The sequence below is a fragment of the Sodiomyces alcalophilus genome (assembly GCF_042370955.1).
Source record: "Sodiomyces alcalophilus JCM 7366 unplaced genomic scaffold ACRALscaffold_11, whole genome shotgun sequence".
Lineage (NCBI taxonomy): Eukaryota > Fungi > Ascomycota > Sordariomycetes > Glomerellales > Plectosphaerellaceae > Sodiomyces > Sodiomyces alcalophilus.
The window spans coordinates 585263-603237 of record NW_027263542.1 but is presented as its reverse complement, the minus strand read 5'-3'; the positions used below and the strand labels follow the sequence as shown (position 1 = coordinate 603237).

The window sequence follows — 17975 nt, the reverse complement described above, 5'->3', positions numbered from 1 at the left end:
TATTACGGGGCCTAGGCGTTTACACGACCGTTTATAAGTCGTTAAAGCAGCTCTTATTATTAAGCTATCTATTCCTATAAGGGACTAAGCGTCGTATTAATAGCTTCGGTGATCCTTCTATTTATCCACTTAGCTAGCTCGGCGGGGTTTATAGGACCGCCGCCGCCTAACGGCGCGTTCGTATTTAACTCTATACTAACGCAGCGCGTAGGGTTCGCTAAATTCTAGCTATATAAACGGCTAGTTATAGGTTAATCGCACTAAGTAAGGCCGAATAATTATATTAGCTAGAATTAAGGGAAGGAAAGGAAAAGGTCTATAAAGAAGTGCAGGATTTACTAGGTTTATACGAATCCGCGGTAAGGGCAGCGCGAGGTCCGAGCGTCGGATCTGCGTGCTGATTAGCGGTTCCGGCCTTATACCGGAACTATACTTTCGAGGGGTTAACCCGTGATAGATTATAATCTATTAGGGCTATACTATAATATATTTTCCTTAACTAAAGTCTATAGACTTTCCTTTGATTATAATACGTTTAATAATTTATACGGCTTTATTTAATAAAGGACGTAGTTTTATAAAGTAGACTTAGACTCTAGCTTATTAACTAGATCTATATACTATATAACTATATTATCTATATTATAAGATTACTATTATATATTAATTAATTTAGATAGTTTATTTAAATCAGTTAAGACGTGATAAAGTATAGTACCCTGGAATATATACTATAGCCCCTTATTATTAAGTTATTTTTATTACTTTAGCTTATATTAACTCTTTATAGTATCTAGTATAAAAGCAACTAGTTGTAAGAGTATCGTAATCTATATTATATAGAATAAATAGTATTATAAATCTATATACCTAATCGTAAATATATATATTATATTATAGCCTCTCTAGAATACAGAGTATATACTAATTTAAGTAAAATATATCGTTTAATATATAGAATAACTATACTAAAAAAAGTGTAATCTTTCCCCTTATATTACAAAATTACATTAAAAATTATATGTAATGTAATGTAATGTAATTTGCAATGTAATTTTTTTAATGCTTTGGATAGCCTAAATAGGAGGAAATAATATATCTTAATAGTCACGAAGGGGATTAGATAATACGCGGTATTTAGAGATAGATGGTTAAGTCGGCTCCGGGACTAGTACTATCCGGGCCGACCTGGTATAGTGTGATAGGGAGGACCACCGGCGGATAGGTTATAGTCCTAGGGATAGTTTTGAGGGGATTCTCTAAGGTTCCCGGGGGAGAGACTCTGGTTATCTTTAAAAGGGATAGGCGAAGCTAAACTCCTGACTTAGAGGTTTAGCGAATAATTTAACTCTTAATTTAACCTATTAGTTTATATTGCCCTTTTAATTATCTTACAACGTCTCTTCACTCTTCACACAAAAACCCCTAACACTATAACTATATAATAGTTACTTATATCAGATATTAACGGATTATACCTTTAGTCTAGTAGCTAATAGAAAGGTAATAGGCTATTAATTTAGTTAGTAGCCTATAGTAGGAGGTCTAGTGGTAGAGAGGGAGGTCGAAAGATATTTATAATAGTATTATGGGCCTATGCCCTCCTTATATCAGGTCCGCTAGTCCTTTATTATTCTTTCCTTTAAGTAAAAGCTTAGTAATAGCGCCTTCTAAATCGGTTATAGTTATTATATTTACTAAGTTCCTTTATAATCTGTAGATAAGTATAATAAAAATACTAACGAATCTTATTATTCGTTCTATTTTTCCCTTCTAAAACCTTTTCCGAGTTTTTATACTCTTTATCCCTGCTAGTTAAAGTCTTATTTTGATATTATAGCCTTTAATATCTAATTTCTATCTAGATATTCGTATTCTGGCTATAGCTTCTAGGTAAAACAAGAACTATAAGGTATTCCTTTAAGCAGAGGTCGCGGGCTAACTAGAAGTAAGTAGTTAATGAAGTTCCTATTTATTAGTATCTTAGTAATTATATATTTTGATGAATTGGGCCATAAGTGGTAGGCTGTTCTAGCGGAAGAGAGGAAAATCAAGCAAAAACTGATTTTGGGACACGTGGGTCGCTAAGCCCCTAACGTTTTGGTGGATTTTCCGAGTGTATAAGCTAGTCAAGTCAGTCACCTTCACGCGGTGTTTAGTTCTCGTGCTTTTTGGACGGCGTTCGGGGTCTCGAGTTCTTCGGAGCATCTACCTAACGCACCTTCTGTCTCCCTCCAGTTGCGCACTACCCAGCGTTTCCCTTTACCATGCCCCGGTCAAGTACGAAGAGGAGAGGTAACGGAATGTCATCTCGCAAGAGTACCTTGCGTAGCCGCACTAAAACCAACGACCACCTTTCGACACCAAACCAACGAGGATCACGAGGGTCGTCAACTGGTCAGTGGACTCTTGGTTCACGATACCACTTGATCTAACACAAATGTTGCCGCACAGGATTCACGTTGGCAGATGTAGCGCGCACTACAGCTCATGGGCAGGATGCATGGACTAGAGAGTCACACCTGCGTAGTCGTCCTATCTCGTTTGTTAGTGCGGGGGCTGCAGACCCCATGAGACAACTCGACGAACAGCTTCAACGAAAGGCTAGAAACGATCCAGAAGAGCTGCTACAGCGGCATAACGACCGCGGACAAGATTATACGAAGAGTTCTAGTGCAGCGCCTGGAGCAGAATCCGTCGCTGTCGAGGCAGAGTCGACGAACACTGGCGATCCTTTCGAATCGATTTCTCGTGGCGGCCAGGAGCACCTGGAGACTTCAGTGTCACGGCGCGCCGTTTCAAAAATTACGGCAGTGCCGCCTCTTGCGGCAACGGATCCGAACTTCGTTGGCGGTTCGCTGGGAAGTAACTGCATGGCCATAACTGAAGCCGACCGTTCGGCCTCGCCGGAGACCAACCATAAGCCAATGAGTCCCCCGCTCTTCTTTGTTGATACGACACGCGGTTCCTCGTACCATGACCGAATCTCGCAGCAAGAAGCGCCATACGACAGACTGGACGACCCCGATTCAGATTCCAGCGAAGACGTTATCCTATTCAAAGGGCGTAATCACTCACGTAGAGCAACATCACCGGTCTCTGAGTTATTTGGCTTGGAGAAATTACGTACGGAGATACATGTCGTCAGCGAAACTACTGGCGCCAGTACCGCCAAGAACACCGCAGAAAACAAACCACCGAAAAAGTCTCGAAATCAAGGATCTGCCTCCAAAAACAACAGTAAAAAGAGCCGGGGAAACCAACAGAAAAAGAACAATAGCCGACTACATCCTGTAAATATGGAAGAGGACGAAGTGCTGGCGGACTATATCGCAAATATGCGACAGTATGAAAATGAGGACGAAGCGGATCTAAGCCACCTTAGTCGCCTTGAGCGGAATCTCGACAGCTCCGAGACAGACTCTCCAACAGAAGCCTACTGCCCGGTTGGTAGTACTGACGTGGTTCCGGGATGTGATGTAGAAGCCACGGCAGACACGTCCACAACAACTTGCTTCGATAATTTGGCGGCGGAGAAGCGTATGATAAACGCAGCACGCCGCAATCATGCAGGACCAGCTGAGGAGCCTCCGCAAAATGCCATGTCACTAAGCGACGACCTAGATTCGGAGGCAGACATTGTGGCAGCCTGGTCTCGGAACAGGGTGGGAATGTATTCTCGAGACCCCGACTACAAGAGTTGGGACGAGATTGCGAAGCCAAGGCGCAAACAGAGAAAAGGCAACTTACCTCAGTTTGATGTCTCTGACTCGGAACTCGAGGCAGAGATGCAGGCTACCTTCAAACGGGATAGGTTAAAGAAAGCCGAGAGAAAGAGGGAGCGACAAGAACTCCGAGCATTGGGCCTCCTCGGGCGCAAGGCCGATCCCCAAGGTCTACAAGCGAAGTACCCTCAGGGCATGGCTCTTGATCAGATAGCAGACGAACTGAAGACATTCCTACTTGGCACACAGAGCAGGAAAGTATTTTCATATTTAGGAAGCGAAGCTGAAACTGGCGTGGACATTATATTGACTGCGAACAGTTTAACATTGCCTCCTATGGACAATCACGCCCGGAAGGTCATTCATGAGCTGGCGAACAAATTCAACATCAAATCGAAATCGACCGGGACCGGAAACCAGCGCCGGCCGGCACTATACCGGACCGTGAGAACGTTCCAGTACACGGAGGAGGTCTTTGACACGGCTATTTCTCGAGTTTCCCGTAAGTATTTCTCCAGGCGTGATGTTGCAGTCAATTTGCCGTCGCATAGAAGTTCAGGTCGGCGAGGAGGTGCCCATAGCGCCACTAGCTATCGCGACGGTGAGGTTGTTGGCGGCTCGGCACCAGAACTGGGCCAGGAAAATCGTGGTCGCGCAATGCTTGAGAAAATGGGATGGAGTGATGGTACTGCTCTTGGTACCATCACAAATAAGGGGATTCTGCAACCCGTCGCACATGTTGTGAAGCGAGGCAAGGCCGGCCTTGGCTAGTTTCCGACTAGTTTGTTGTGACAATGGAGAGATTATGAAACTGTTAAACAAGAAGGTCAGGCTCCAACAGTCGTGATGGCAAGACATAGACCGGCTGTGGTATAAAAAAAATGATGTGTACGATTTCATTTGCCCGAGACCCTGTTCTCAAGGTATTGTACAACCGCAAACCCCATATTGACCCTGTGTGAAGACATTGCCCCCAAAAGAAAACAAACCATCCGTAACGCATTAAGAGACTCCAGGCGGAACAGAATGTACCGGAGGCCTCATCATAGCACCCATGCCAAGAAATCAATGCCGAAGGAAAAACGAGACAGAAACGAGCAACTCCGAATTGCTTTACTTGGTGGACGACGAATACTTGGTGACAGCCTTGGTTCCTTCCGAAACGGCATGCTTGGCTAGCTCACCGGGAAGGATAAGACGAACGCTGGGAAATCGGGTTAGCACGATGGACTTTGTGTGTGTGACGGGACAAATACTCACGAGGTCTGGATTTCCCGAGATGAGATGGTAGACTTCTTGTTGTATGCAGCGAGTTTGCTGGCTTCAGTGGCGACGCGCTCGAAGATGTCTGGAAGAGGTCAGGTATACAGCCAGGTGCCGGAGCCTTCTTGTGATGGACATACCATTGACAAACGAGTTCAGGATGGACATGGCGCGGTTGGAGATGCCGGTGTCAGGATGGACCTGCTTCAGGACTGTGCGGCTCATGTTAGACATTTCGCGAATTGATGGGTGCAGAAACAGAAAGAACCGGGGAAAGGCAAAGCTGCCCATGGGATGACATGAAACCACAAATGACATACCCTTGTAGATGTAGGACGAATAGGTTTCCTTGCGCGTCTTGGTCCTCTTCTTCTTATCGCCGCTGGCAGCAGTCTTCTTGCCGGCATCCTTCTTTTCGGGAGCTTTGGACGCGGTAGCTGGCGCCTTCGAGGCGCTAGCAGGCTTCTTGTCGGCAGCTTTGGGAGGCATTGTGATGGTTGTAAAAAATGAGATGCGTCGGTTGTTTGGGTGAGTAATCGGAAATGAGTTCGTGCGATGAGTACGTGAAGACTGTCGATGTATAAAGTCAAAGTATGGGGGTATGGTAAAAGTGTTGGTGGACAGGAAGAGGTTTGGGGGGCACCTTGGGTTTTTGTAGCTGGACGTGACGCACGCTAGCGCCGTTACTGATCCGTGGCGTGTATAGGACTGATTTGGGGAAAGAGGGACGCGTTTTCAAATAGGCGAAGGAACTGCTCCGCCAAGCCATAATCGAGGGGGGCAAAACAACGAGCGCATATGCATCTCGCTTGTCATAGTCAGTCTCGTGATTGGTCCGCCACTACACAGCCCCAACAGTCACCAATCATATATTTTGTCCATGTCCTGGAAATGCAGATATGCAGATATCGGGAGAAGACGTTGGGCACCCTTCACGCCTAAAAGGCACTTGAGCGCCTACCAAAACGCGTTCGCGTTTAACACAGGAGTAGTACCGAATGCATGCGTAATCATGTAATTATTTACTTACTAACAATGTAAGCCCAGGTGTGAGCATTCTTCTGTCTTTCTAGGACACTGACGACTCCCGGTCGTCGCGGTTGCCTCCATGTCGACTTGGTTGGAATACCAAATAACGAAGCAACAAATCCAGACATTGTAATGCTATCGAGGCCATGTTCTGGTTACGCGCCGCGGAAGGAGGACAAGTTAATATAGAAAAGCAGCGTATGCCTTTTACAGTGACTGCTAGTTATGATTCCTTATTGAATCTTCCAGCTTGTCTTCAACTTGCCAGATACCCATCATACGCGTAACAAACCATTAGTTGAAGCTGACATGAGCCCAAGAACACTACTTCACCCCTCATGCATGTGATACAGCAAGCCACTGAAGTTGGTTTTGTAACATAACACCTGCCAATGATAACCAACCGCCCACTGTACGTATGTATTGTCTGTTATGTAGGTATTGTCTTATGCCCCTGCCCCGCAGAAGAGCCGAGCCACCGGTGATTGACCTTGGCCTCCGGATCCGAAGTAGCGTACCGGCTTTATGTTCGTCCGGAATCTATCCCCGAACTGTCATTGTCAGCCACGGCGCGGGAATGGACAGCAACATTGGAGCCCTCGTATCAGCTCCCCCGACAAAGTGCTCCGCATGTCGGGTGGGAATGATGCGCATACATGGGTCAGCCCAGTAATAGAGGAACAATCAAGATACCAAAGAGACAGAGGCCTCGGCGGTTCGTATATAAGGTAGCCATGTATCTTCAATACACCATTTTTCTGCATACTAGTATCAAATATCATTGCATACATACCCCCACATATCGCGATATCCCGAACATGTGGGTAGCCCTACCCCATGAAACCATGCCATGCACCTGTTTCTTAAAGTATCTTTTGAATGAGACGGTCTTTTCGCAGCGTTATAGAATGAGGAATCATTCCAGAGAATAAATAGACCCTGCCTGTGCAGTATGAATATGTATGCTATCACCAGGAATCACAGATTGGCCATCTTTGCTGTGGATTCAAGTTGGTTGGTTAATAATTACGCAGGCGGACGTAGGAAGGTACGTACCTTGTGGCCTTATGTCATTATGCGCATAAACGGTAGTGCGCTCAAACGATGAGGAAACTGAAAAGGTGTGCTGCCGCTGCATCACGTGTCCATTTTAGGACTAGCGCCAAAACACGGTATGGTGATCTGGAAAGTCAATACTCTAACGCGAAAACTACTTAACTTCTCTACCCCCCTTCAACATCCACTTGCCATCTTCATCTCACATTTCCATCCACGAACGCATTCAAGACGCCGCACTTGTACATCTTACACCTTTCAACTATTCTTCAGACCTTCACCCATCCTCACCAACCAAAAAAATGACTGGAGGCGGCAAATCCGGCGGCAAGGCCAGCGGTTCCAAGAACTCGCAGTCGTAAGTTGATCCCGTTCTTGTTTTCCTAAGCATCTCGTCGAGCTGGATTAGCTAACAAACTGTAGTCGCTCGTCTAAGGCTGGACTGGCGTTCCCTGTTGGTCGTGTTCACCGTCTGCTCCGCAAGGGAAACTATGCCCAGCGTGTTGGCGCTGGTGCGCCTGTTTATCTTGCTGCTGTGCTGGAGTATCTCGCGGCCGAAATCCTCGAGTTGGCCGGCAACGCCGCTCGTGACAACAAGAAGACACGCATCATTCCCCGTCATCTTCAACTCGCAATTCGGAATGACGAAGAGTTGAACAAGCTTCTCGGCCACGTCACCATTGCGCAAGGCGGTGTCCTCCCCAACATCCATCAGAGTAAGTGCCTTTCCGCTATGAAAGCAGTCAGGCCAATGCTAATATTTCATTCAGATCTACTCCCCAAGAAAACTGGCAAGGGTGGCAAAAACCAGAGCCAAGAGCTCTAATTGGTTGGGCGTCTGTTTTCGCGTTTATTTCTGGTTCATTGCTTTGGGTTGGCATGACATTGGGGTCCGGTTACAGGGGTTTACAGGGTCGTTTTGCTTTGATGTTTTACATGCGTTTGGGTTGTACAATAATCCCCACGGCTTATGGTCGTTATGGTCATGAATGAGAATACCTTCTAAGCAACATTCAACGCCCTTCTTCACGTCAATTGATGTGGCCGCTCCTTTCCACGCTCCCGCTCCTATCATCGCCCGCAACGGAATGTTGCAACTCGCCCAGTCTCGTCACAATCCTGCAGTATTGACTTCAGCCATTACATTGTATGTTTCGCACGGCATTGACATCAAGATAGAACGCTCGTATATCGTCGGGAATGATGCGCCTGGTACCGAACGGCAACTAGTCGACACGGCTGAAAGGTCTTGCAATATAAGAAATCAAACCAATGTCTTCAAGGCAGCAGCCCAGGTTTTTGATCGTCTGCCCGACTTTATTGTTCATACTAATGCTATTTGAAGTTGTATGTATATATTGGGCGCACTCTTTGCTGTACCACTACGATCCATGCATGCGTCAAAACTTGATGGGTGGTGGCGCTGTAGGTGAAGTACTTAGCATGGAACACAAATTTGTAGATGCATGAGAAACTGGGCAAATGGAAATGAGCCTTACGGTCAATGATAGGTGGAGGAAGATTGCGCTCATATTTCGAACCTGGAAACGGTGAGTATATTGCCAGGACGGCTGAAGTGTTCATAATTTTCGTACCTCCTGGAGCCGTGGGAGGAATGTACGGATCAGGATGCTTCCACCTTTCCAGTAGCTTTTCCGTCTCCGCTAGGAGCTCCTACAGTCGCATGCTATGTCAGCTACTGCTAGGGCCGTGCCGAGCGTTTGAAGAAGACGGTTGTAGCCATACCCTCTTCTGTCGTGGATCCGTGACATTGCGATTTGCCTCGAAGAGCGACCGAATATACAGAGCTTGTCCCCTCCAAAGATGACGATGGACAGCCCAATCAAGGGAAAGCTTCAGCGACCGCCGGTAGAGCGACCTAGGTTGATGTTGTGTTAGGCTTGTAAATCGGGGGGCTGAAGGCATGGAGTGTGGTCTCTCACAGCGCAGCTTGACGCGTCGACATAGTGCAATCCGTGTATCCAATTGGTTAAAGAATTGCGCAGAGCGCCGTAGGAGTAGGAGACAGAGGGTCTGCGTAGTAGACGGACTGCAACGCGCCAGTTGCAGTTTAAAAATGCAGGACTACGTAGAGTGGCGTGGATGACGGGAGGACACCGAGGTAGTGCTGTCGTTCTTGACAATTCTGACTGCCTGGCATCCTTAGGCCGCAGGTCCACTCGTGCATTGGAGAGTGGGGCATATTGTAGCCGATCGGTTATACTGTATAAACTCGATAACGTACTAGTTTTGTGTATGCTTAACAGCCCGAACTCACTATCAGTCAACGATCATTGGCTCTTATTACACTACCTAGTAAAGAATACATATAATCAGTTATTAACTTAAATATATCTATGATATTATATATTGCCTATCTCTAAATATAGTTAAATGCATATAAGGGATTATATACAGTAAGCTAAGTACTGGATATTGATATTAAGAACTTATATAGTACTACTATTAGTAATAATACTATAAAGTAGACGATACTAAAAGTATATAACGTATATAAGAGGATAATACTAAAGTTAAAAATACTATAAAAGATATTCACATTTTATAAGATAAACCCTAATAGGTAACTTACTAACTCTATTATTTTTTATAATTTATTAAGAGACTCGCTAAGTAGTATATAAATAATAATATATAGTATATAAAATCTACTTTAAGGTGGCATGATAATAAATCTACTAAGCTACTTAAGTACTAATATATAATTTATATATATTTATTAGGTATATATAGACATCGTCTTAAGGCTAGCGAATTAATAACTCTGCCCTCCTTTATAACGTATTTATTATGCCCTTAAACCCAGTCCAAATCACTATTAATTAGTGTTATCATAGGGAAAGCTTATTAATTGATTCTAGGTCGTATATTAATAAGGTAACAAGATAGGTAGCTATAGCTATAAGTAATATAGAGACTTAGGCAGTATATTAATACTTGAGTCTATCACTATCTTATAATAAAGTGGATTTTATGTACTAGATAGTAATTCTTGTATGCTATTTAGCGAGTCCTTTATTAAGTGTATATAGTATATACTTCTCTAAAAATATAACTATATTACTTTATTACTTTACTTTATTTCTTTATTATTTATAAAATTAGGGTGCCAATTACTATTTTTCTATAGCATAGTATATATATAGATTCTGAGTATTATAATAGTATTAAATATTAATAAGGTAAATTATATTTAAAGGCTATGCTACTTTTTCTTTTTATATATAACTCGATATTTTACTCTAACCAGCTATAATTATATGTACTATTTAGAGTTTTACATTTAAAAAATATTAATAAACTAAATAAACTATATTTCATAACGGAAGTTATATTAGAATCTATCTCCTTAGTTTCTATCTTTATATAGTACTAATTGAGTGGAGATATATATACTATTTATTTATGCTAATGACTACCTAAGCATTATGACTATAATTAGCGAATAAGTCTCTTATATCATATATAATATAAAGCTATATACTTATTTTATCTCGCTATATATCTTATTATAATACAACTAGATATTTATTATATTATAGATTAGTATTTAAAGTCTTCTTATATACTATAATTTCTTAATAAGACTGTGATATACTAGTTAATAAGCTTTATATCTCTATGAAAGCAAACTCTTAATGCCTATAGTATATTATAGAGAAAATAGATAATATAATTCTATTACCTACTATAGGCTCTAAATTCTATAATTATAATTTATAGAATAAAGAATGCTTATAAACAAGTTATATCTGAAGGAAATATAGTGTATAGACAGTAGATTATTATCTTTTTTATTAAGTTTAGAAAACTATAAAGAAAGGTTGTTTATATAGCCTAAGTTTAGACATAGATAAATACTAGCTTATATTTAGTATTTGTTTTACTTTATAGAATATATATCATTTGTTATAGGAGTTGAGTTAGATTCCTATACTTATAGTCTAGTTATAGTCTTACTAGATAGAAAGAATAGTATCTGAAATTTCTATTTATACTTTCTCAAATTTATTAAATAAGAGCTTTAGATAATATTATATATATATATAATATTCGATAATATAATTATAATACCTATAGTTTAGTTATATATTTTGGCTTTATTAACTATATATAAGCATATAATAAGTATATATATAAAGAGAGATAAAATAAATATAAGCTATCAAAATATAGTTCTATATAATCTGTATTAGAAACTCAAATTATACTAAGATATCTAATTTACTCTCTAAAGCATCTATAGCTATCTATGTTATATAGTTAGCTCTAATATTTCTAATATAATACTTAAACGTATATAGGTAGAGCTTAACTTAAAAATAAATTATATATTATAGATATCGAAGCTGATATAATTAATATATAGTATTCCCTGCTATATACAGAATATAGTAATACATAACTTATTTAGGAACTGATTAACTAAATTATAATATAATATATATTATATATCAATAACACTAGCGAGATATTACTATAAATAGTATCTCTTTGAATTTACTACTAGAGCTATTTAATAGGCCACAGATACTAGCATGGGCAGTTCCTATGAGCTATGCACTGTAGACTGTTATTTTTCAGTTGCTTTTGCTGTAGGTTGGGAATATTCATCCTACTCTTCGGGAAACAGTTATTCCGCAGCCTAAAGTGAACTAGCTATGGCCGCATAACTGGGACACGCGTGAGCTTGCCGAGATGAGCATTTGGCGCGACATCTCGCTCCAGGTCAATCGAATCTCGTTTCAACTCCAACCTTCAAAATTCCGTCTTTACCCCTATCCGCCGCTCATTCACCTACGAAACCATGGACCTGGACGAGACGCAGCTCCTTTTGAAATCGTGGCTACGATACGTTGTAACAACATTTCAGAAGTTGCCTGGGTCAGCCGTCCTGGTTCGTTACGTTCAGTCAAGTTACCAGAACGACCCTATTCGCTCCGCAATAGAACTGGTACTTGTTATCTTCTTCATTCGATATCTTTTGTCTCCGTCCTACTCGACTCAGAAACAAAATTACGTTAAACTGCGCGACGACGTATGTTATCAACCATTGCTTCATGATGAGCCAACCCCCACTCTGCTTCAGGGTGAACGTTCCTCTTCGCCCCAGAGTCTGACATCGTACAGGAGATCGATGAACTAGTCGACGAATGGAGTCCCGAGCCCCTGGTTGACTCTCTCACGGCGTTCGAAGAAGCAGAGGCCGAAAAGCTGCCCGTTATCGTTGGGTATGTATACATCGCTGGGTTCCTCCCAGGTGACAGCTGTGGCTGACCTGGCTGACTGACAACGCGTCAAGACCTTCGGGCCCGAAGTCCAAGCTCAGCAACGGACGGACAGTGACGAACCTTGCAACGTACAACTTCTATAACTTCAATGCCAACGAGCAGATTAAGGAGAAGGCCATTCAGACGCTGCGCACATACGGCGTTGGCCCTTGCGGCCCCCCACAGTTCTATGGAACGCAGGATGTTCACATGAAGACTGAAGCAGACATCGCAAACTACCTCGGGACTGAGGGGTGTATCGTATATGCCCAGGCCTTCTCGACCATCTCGAGTGTCATTCCGGCCTTCTGCAAGCGGGGAGACATCATTGTCGCCGATCGCGCGGTCAACTACTCGATCCGCAGGGGCCTAGAGATTTCCCGCAGCAGTATCAAATGGTACCAGCATGGTGACATGGATGACCTAGAGCGTGTCATGCAGAAAGTGGTGAAGGAGCAAGCGGGAAAGAAGCTAACCCGGCGGTTCATTGTGGCCGAAGGGCTTTTCGAGATGACTGGCGACAGTGTCGACCTACCCAAGTTGGTAGAGCTCAAAGAAAAGTACAAGTTCCGCATCATTCTGGACGAGACATGGTCCTTCGGTACCCTCGGGCGGTCGGGACGGGGCTTGACAGAAGCCCAAAACGTCGACCCAACCCAGGTGGACATGATTGTCGGGTCTCTGGCAGGTCCTCTCTGTGCTGGCGGGGGATTTTGCGCCGGGGCCAAGGACGTCGTCGAGCATCAGCGCATTTCAGCCGCATCATACACCTTCTCGGCGGCGTTGCCGGCCATGCTTGCGATCACAGCAAGCGAAACACTGAACTTGCTGCAGTCAAATCCGGACATCTTGACGCAGTGCCGTGACAACATCCGAGCGATGAGGGCTCAACTAGACCCTCGCAGTGATTGGGTCACTTGTACAAGTGTGCCGGAAAATCCGATACTACTTCTGGTCCTCAAGGCCGAGGTTGTGAAGGGACGCAATCTCTCAATATCTGACCAAGAACGCTTGCTACAGGAGTGCGTGGATGAGGTGGGTAGCTACTTGATGAGTTTTGACTGCCAGCATCGGAGATCCGTAGCTAACAATCTCGGCAGGCTTTGGCCAACGGTGTCCTCATTACAAAACTGAAGACTATGCCTCTGCTGAACTACGTGGGGTCCCAGAATGATGGATGGCAAGTGCAACCCGCACTGAAGGTATGCGTGACTTCAGGGCTCTCAAAGAAGGAAATAGAAAAGGCCGGAATCACAATACGCCATGCCATCACGAAGGTCTTGACGCGGAAATCTAGTGCGCGGATCGGGTAGACCTCTTCGATATCCTGGGCGTACGAAGTGTTGCTCCGATATGGGCCGGTGCCCCATTTCCTGAGATGGCATTGTTGCCTAAGCCTCGCACGAATCCCAAAACTAGCCGTCGATCTAAGGAACTGGCGCGCTATGTTTCCGCACCCTTGACTTGCTCCAACACTGGCTATTGCGACAGGGCGAACATTATTAATCTAGCTGCCGGGGTGGACGCGGGTCAACGGGATGGAAGAGCCTAAGCAAGTTTGGTAATGACATGGTTTGAGGAACGAAGAAAAGGGCAGATGCTGGCGACTGGCGTTTGTCTCAATACCCTCGTCCACTTGGCCTAAGCGCTTCAGGTCTGGGGGTACGGTGCGTGTGAAGCTCTCTTGGGCATCGAAGGGTGTGTTAAACGGACATATTATAGAACAGCCTTGTAATGATAATGGTTCCACGCTGGACCGCTGCTTCCACATAACCAGGCCTTAACCTTTTCTATGTGCTTTGATGACATCCCTGACTTGTCGAGTGGATTTTCGTAAGGCCATTGTGCTCCAGGGGCCTTTTAGGTATGTATTCATTAATCGAGGACGAGGCTACCAGCATAACTGAAAAACAAAGTGTGGACTATCCTCGAATCTCACCCTGGATGTATATTAATTTTCCTAGGGGATATAATATATGTCTTATAATTAGATCTAAATATTTCTTCTATTAAGTACAAGATTAATCGCTTTATTTCGTTCTTGTTGTTTTTTTAAGTCGCTAATATATAATAGTCGTTATAATAGAAAGTGTAGTTTTAGTATAAGTTAATAAATTATAGATATACTATATATATACTATAATTTGTAACTAGTAAATCAAGTACTAGTATAGAAACTTAGTATATTTACTTTATATTAGTCTTAGCCTATTATATATATATATATATTAGAAGGTCTTTTAATATAAGTTTTTTTATAATTTATTTATTTTTTATTAATACGTCTTTATTAAATTATTATATATATTAAGATATACTTTTAATATAAAATTCTTTTATAATAGATATACTATAAATCTAATATTAAACACAAGTAGTTAAATACTAGAACCATTATCTAAAGTAAAAAGGATCTGCTTCTTTTGATCTTAGTCAGTTAATTTCAATATCTTCAAGAATATTAGATTAACTTTAAGTCTAGTTAGAGATAAGTATATTATGTATATATATATCTATATAGTCTAACGAAAAGAGACTCTGATAATTTTAGTATTTATATTATATAAAGAAGGGACTGACTAGAAGGCCTAGACGAATTGATATTCGGCCTATAATCGTGGCTTTTTTATGGGGTATAATAAAGCCGCCAAGCTCCCTAAGTACCACACCTCCTGCGTACATATAAACGTACCTATATACATAGGTATATCTTAAGCAGTACTCGCAGGATTATAACTCCGAGCCTTTTTAGCTAAGTTTAAGGGCAAAATCAATGCGTTAGTAATAACCGTTAATATAATAAGGATAAGGCAGATGGATTGAATGAATTAGAGGTAGTAAACGCCTAAGTGATGGGTGATAAAGCTGGATGATATATATAGAAAATACGTGTGGTACTTAGGGAGGCTGATGAATTTGTTATGGCCCCACTTCCACGCCACCATTATAGGCCAAATATCAAACTGTCTAGGCCTTCTAGTTAGTCCCATAAAGAATTATATAACTTAAATAAAGCTCGCAACTTGATAGTGAGTAGTAGAGTAAGAGAATAATTTCTATTATTAAAATATCTTATTCTTAATACATTAATAAAGCTTATTCTTTATTTAATATATATTAGGATATTCTAGTTTCTAAAATAGATAATCTATAGTGTCTTTAGTATTTATAGAACCCATTTTATATATTTATTATTTTATATATTTATTATTTTATATATTTATTATTTTATATCCAACTAAACTTAGTATTATATACTCTAATAGATATTAAATAAATAACATAAGTAAAAATATTAATAATAAACCTGTCTTTTTTAGCTACCTCTAGGCATTTACACTAAGTACAAGATATCTATATATACTAGTATTGGTGTATATTGCTAAATTCCCTATAATACGGACGAGTTTTAACTCTAAACTAACCCAGTGTCGGAAAAGTGGGTCTGCGGAGGATGGCATCATTAGTTCCATGGAAAGGTAGGGTAGCTTGAGTCTGTCCGTGTTTAAAGAGCATGTCACTCCGTAACATTATACCTACATACTTCGTAAGTCTCTGGTAGAACAGAAGAGAACTCGAGAACGCCGACGCGCCTCAGCGTTCAGTAATTATCAATCTCATGCTTAGATCCTCCGTTTGCGCAGTTTCCGTATAGGAGACCACGGTCTTCTTCTATTGTAACCGACGCAGTGGTCATCACATCCGCTCGATCCCCTAGGAGCTCCAAGGCAGAAAGCAAACCATTGCCCGCATCCTGGCGACATCTCAGGACAATAACCAAACTACTATCTTTCCCATCAGCGGAGATTAGCTCTTGCTTGATTTACTCTTGTGTCGGCTATGGAGTCGGTCATCTCAGGTGTTGAGCTTGGACGATATCGCCGTTTCGTGCAGAAGATGCTTTGGGACCCTGAGCCGATTAACGATCAAAGCAGTGACCAGCCGGTTTGGTGCCTCGGAGTTCCGTACACGCGAAGCAGAAGAAATGGAGGCAACAGTGACAAAACAAGCCAGGCCCAGCCGCAGCCCCAGTCCCAGCCCGACACTACCAGGTCATCGCGAAGTCATGTCGGACTCCCTGCATCCGTGGACTCAGCGACCGCCGACCAAGCTCCGTCCGAGTCGGTTGTTAGCAGGATTTCCAGTTCCCTACCCTTAGATGTTATTCCGGGGGAGGATAAAGGTTGGCCGTCTGCATTTCTGGACGATTTCGAGTCGAGGTTCTGGATGACGTATCGATGCGATTTTGAACCCATTCCCAAGTCCACCGACCCACGAGCGGTCTCCGCCCTTTCTTTACCTATGCGAATCAAAAGCCAGCTGGTAGACCAGAGCGGCTTCTTCTCTGATAGCGGATGGGGATGTATGATCCGATCTGGCCAGAGTCTGCTGGCCAACGCCATGGCGCTGCATACGCTCGGCCGCGGTGAGTTGGCGATCGAGTCTGACGTTGCGGTTGGGTTCTTCGAGCTAATACGCAGACAGACTGGCGTCGAGGGACGAAGCCGAACGCAGAACGAAAGCTTCTGGCCAAGTTCGCCGATGACCCAAGAGCTCCGTACTCCATCCACCAGTTTGTCAAACTCGGCGCTGCGACGTGTGGAAAATATCCCGGACAGTGGTTTGGGCCGTCTGCCACGGCCCGATGCATACAGTGAGGGACAAATGGTGAATTCAAAAGTTGCGTGTTGCCTCTGGGGCTGACCGGATTCAAACAGGGCCTTGGCGAATGAACACGAACCAGAACTTCGTGTTTATTCAACGGGTGACGGTCCTGATGTATACCAGGACAGCTTCATGGACGTTGCCAAACCAGACGGACATCGTTTTCGCCCGACTCTGATTCTAGTGGGCACGAGACTGGGTATCGATAAGGTAACACCAGTGTATTGGGAGGCGCTTCTATCAGCTCTCCAAATGCCACAGTCCGTGGGAATTGCAGGGTAGGCGCGGCTTGATCTCCAATGATCTGTCTGTCCAGGCTAATGATGCGTACAGTGGCCGGCCTTCTTCTTCGCATTACTTTGTCGGCACCCAAGGCTTGTTCCTATTTTACCTTGATCCTCACCATACTCGGCCGGCGTTGCCGTGGTACGAAGATCCGGACCAGTATAGTCAGGCAGACGTAGATTCAGCTCACACCAGGCGGCTTCGCCGTCTACATGTGAAGGAGATGGATCCCAGTATGCTGGTCGGTTTTCTTATACAGGACGAAGATGACTGGGAAGACTGGAAAAGAAACGTGAAGCATGTCCAGGGGAAAGCGATTATTCATGTCGCCGATCATGATCCTCGGATGGTTCATGAGTGTGCCGTCGGCGAACGACGGAGCGCTATCGATGAGGTCGAGATACTCAGCGACAGCGATAACGACACGGCGTTGGGTTCATGATTTTTTGTTCGGGCGTCGCGTGTTGAACAGGTTAGCCATGATTTCGTCAGCAAATTGATGATATAGGGCCGCGTTTTGGAACCTCTACGTACTACTCCAGGGCCTCTTCATAACAGAGCTAATGTGTATATGTTGTTTAAGATGGAACATATAGTTTTTATATCAGTAATCGTTATCTTATTTACTTCCAATATTTCCTACCTACTACTTATCCTAACT

At 43.1% G+C, this 17975-nt stretch overlaps 8 protein-coding genes across 8 annotated transcripts; 5 read left to right on the top strand and 3 right to left on the bottom strand.

Annotated features, from left to right (window-relative positions):
* Positions 1-2267: 2267 nt before the first annotated feature.
* ACRALDRAFT_2045180 (uncharacterized protein) lies at positions 2268-4496 on the top strand (the record flags this gene model as incomplete). Its single annotated transcript, XM_071021505.1, has 2 exons — positions 2268-2397; positions 2455-4496. 2 exons carry the CDS (start codon positions 2268-2270, stop codon positions 4494-4496), a joined length of 2172 nt encoding a protein of 723 aa, XP_070870992.1.
* Positions 4497-4838: 342 nt separating this feature from the next.
* Positions 4839-5477, bottom strand: ACRALDRAFT_2114909 (uncharacterized protein; the record flags this gene model as incomplete). The annotated part of the gene is made up of 4 exons (XM_071023712.1): positions 4839-4929; positions 4986-5073; positions 5129-5200; positions 5309-5477. The coding sequence occupies 4 exons, from the start codon at positions 5475-5477 to the stop codon at positions 4839-4841; spliced, it is 420 nt and encodes a 139-aa protein (XP_070870991.1).
* A 740-nt stretch (positions 5478-6217) lies between these two features.
* Positions 6218-6896, top strand: ACRALDRAFT_213875 (uncharacterized protein; the record flags this gene model as incomplete). The annotated part of the gene is made up of 5 exons (XM_071024148.1): positions 6218-6229; positions 6267-6361; positions 6384-6677; positions 6787-6837; positions 6887-6896. 5 exons carry the CDS (start codon positions 6218-6220, stop codon positions 6894-6896), a joined length of 462 nt encoding a protein of 153 aa, XP_070870990.1.
* Positions 6897-7375: 479 nt separating this feature from the next.
* On the top strand, positions 7376-7899 carry ACRALDRAFT_2045178 (uncharacterized protein; the record flags this gene model as incomplete). The annotated part of the gene is made up of 3 exons (XM_071021504.1): positions 7376-7431; positions 7497-7789; positions 7844-7899. The coding sequence occupies 3 exons, from the start codon at positions 7376-7378 to the stop codon at positions 7897-7899; spliced, it is 405 nt and encodes a 134-aa protein (XP_070870989.1).
* A 674-nt stretch (positions 7900-8573) lies between these two features.
* Positions 8574-8948, bottom strand: ACRALDRAFT_2073231 (uncharacterized protein; the record flags this gene model as incomplete). The annotated part of the gene is made up of 3 exons (XM_071022217.1): positions 8574-8614; positions 8669-8747; positions 8820-8948. Coding segments are annotated over 3 exons (249 nt in total), but the record flags the coding sequence as incomplete, so codon positions are not given.
* Positions 8949-11811: 2863 nt separating this feature from the next.
* ACRALDRAFT_1066400 (uncharacterized protein) lies at positions 11812-14155 on the top strand. The gene is made up of 4 exons (XM_071017345.1): positions 11812-12132; positions 12225-12325; positions 12397-13399; positions 13465-14155. Exons 1-4 carry the CDS (start codon positions 11902-11904, stop codon positions 13675-13677), a joined length of 1548 nt encoding a protein of 515 aa, XP_070870987.1. The 5' UTR covers positions 11812-11901; the 3' UTR covers positions 13678-14155.
* Positions 13808-14207, bottom strand: ACRALDRAFT_2023460 (uncharacterized protein; the record flags this gene model as incomplete). Its single annotated transcript, XM_071020138.1, has 4 exons — positions 13808-13843; positions 13890-14047; positions 14115-14154; positions 14181-14207. The coding sequence occupies 4 exons, from the start codon at positions 14205-14207 to the stop codon at positions 13808-13810; spliced, it is 261 nt and encodes an 86-aa protein (XP_070870986.1).
* Positions 14208-15903: 1696 nt separating this feature from the next.
* Positions 15904-17941, top strand: ACRALDRAFT_1066399 (uncharacterized protein). Its single transcript, XM_071017344.1, has 4 exons — positions 15904-16790; positions 16850-17018; positions 17083-17307; positions 17363-17941. Exons 1-4 carry the CDS (start codon positions 16205-16207, stop codon positions 17754-17756), a joined length of 1374 nt encoding a protein of 457 aa, XP_070870985.1. The 5' UTR covers positions 15904-16204; the 3' UTR covers positions 17757-17941.
* The last annotated feature ends 34 nt before the right edge of the window (positions 17942-17975 follow it).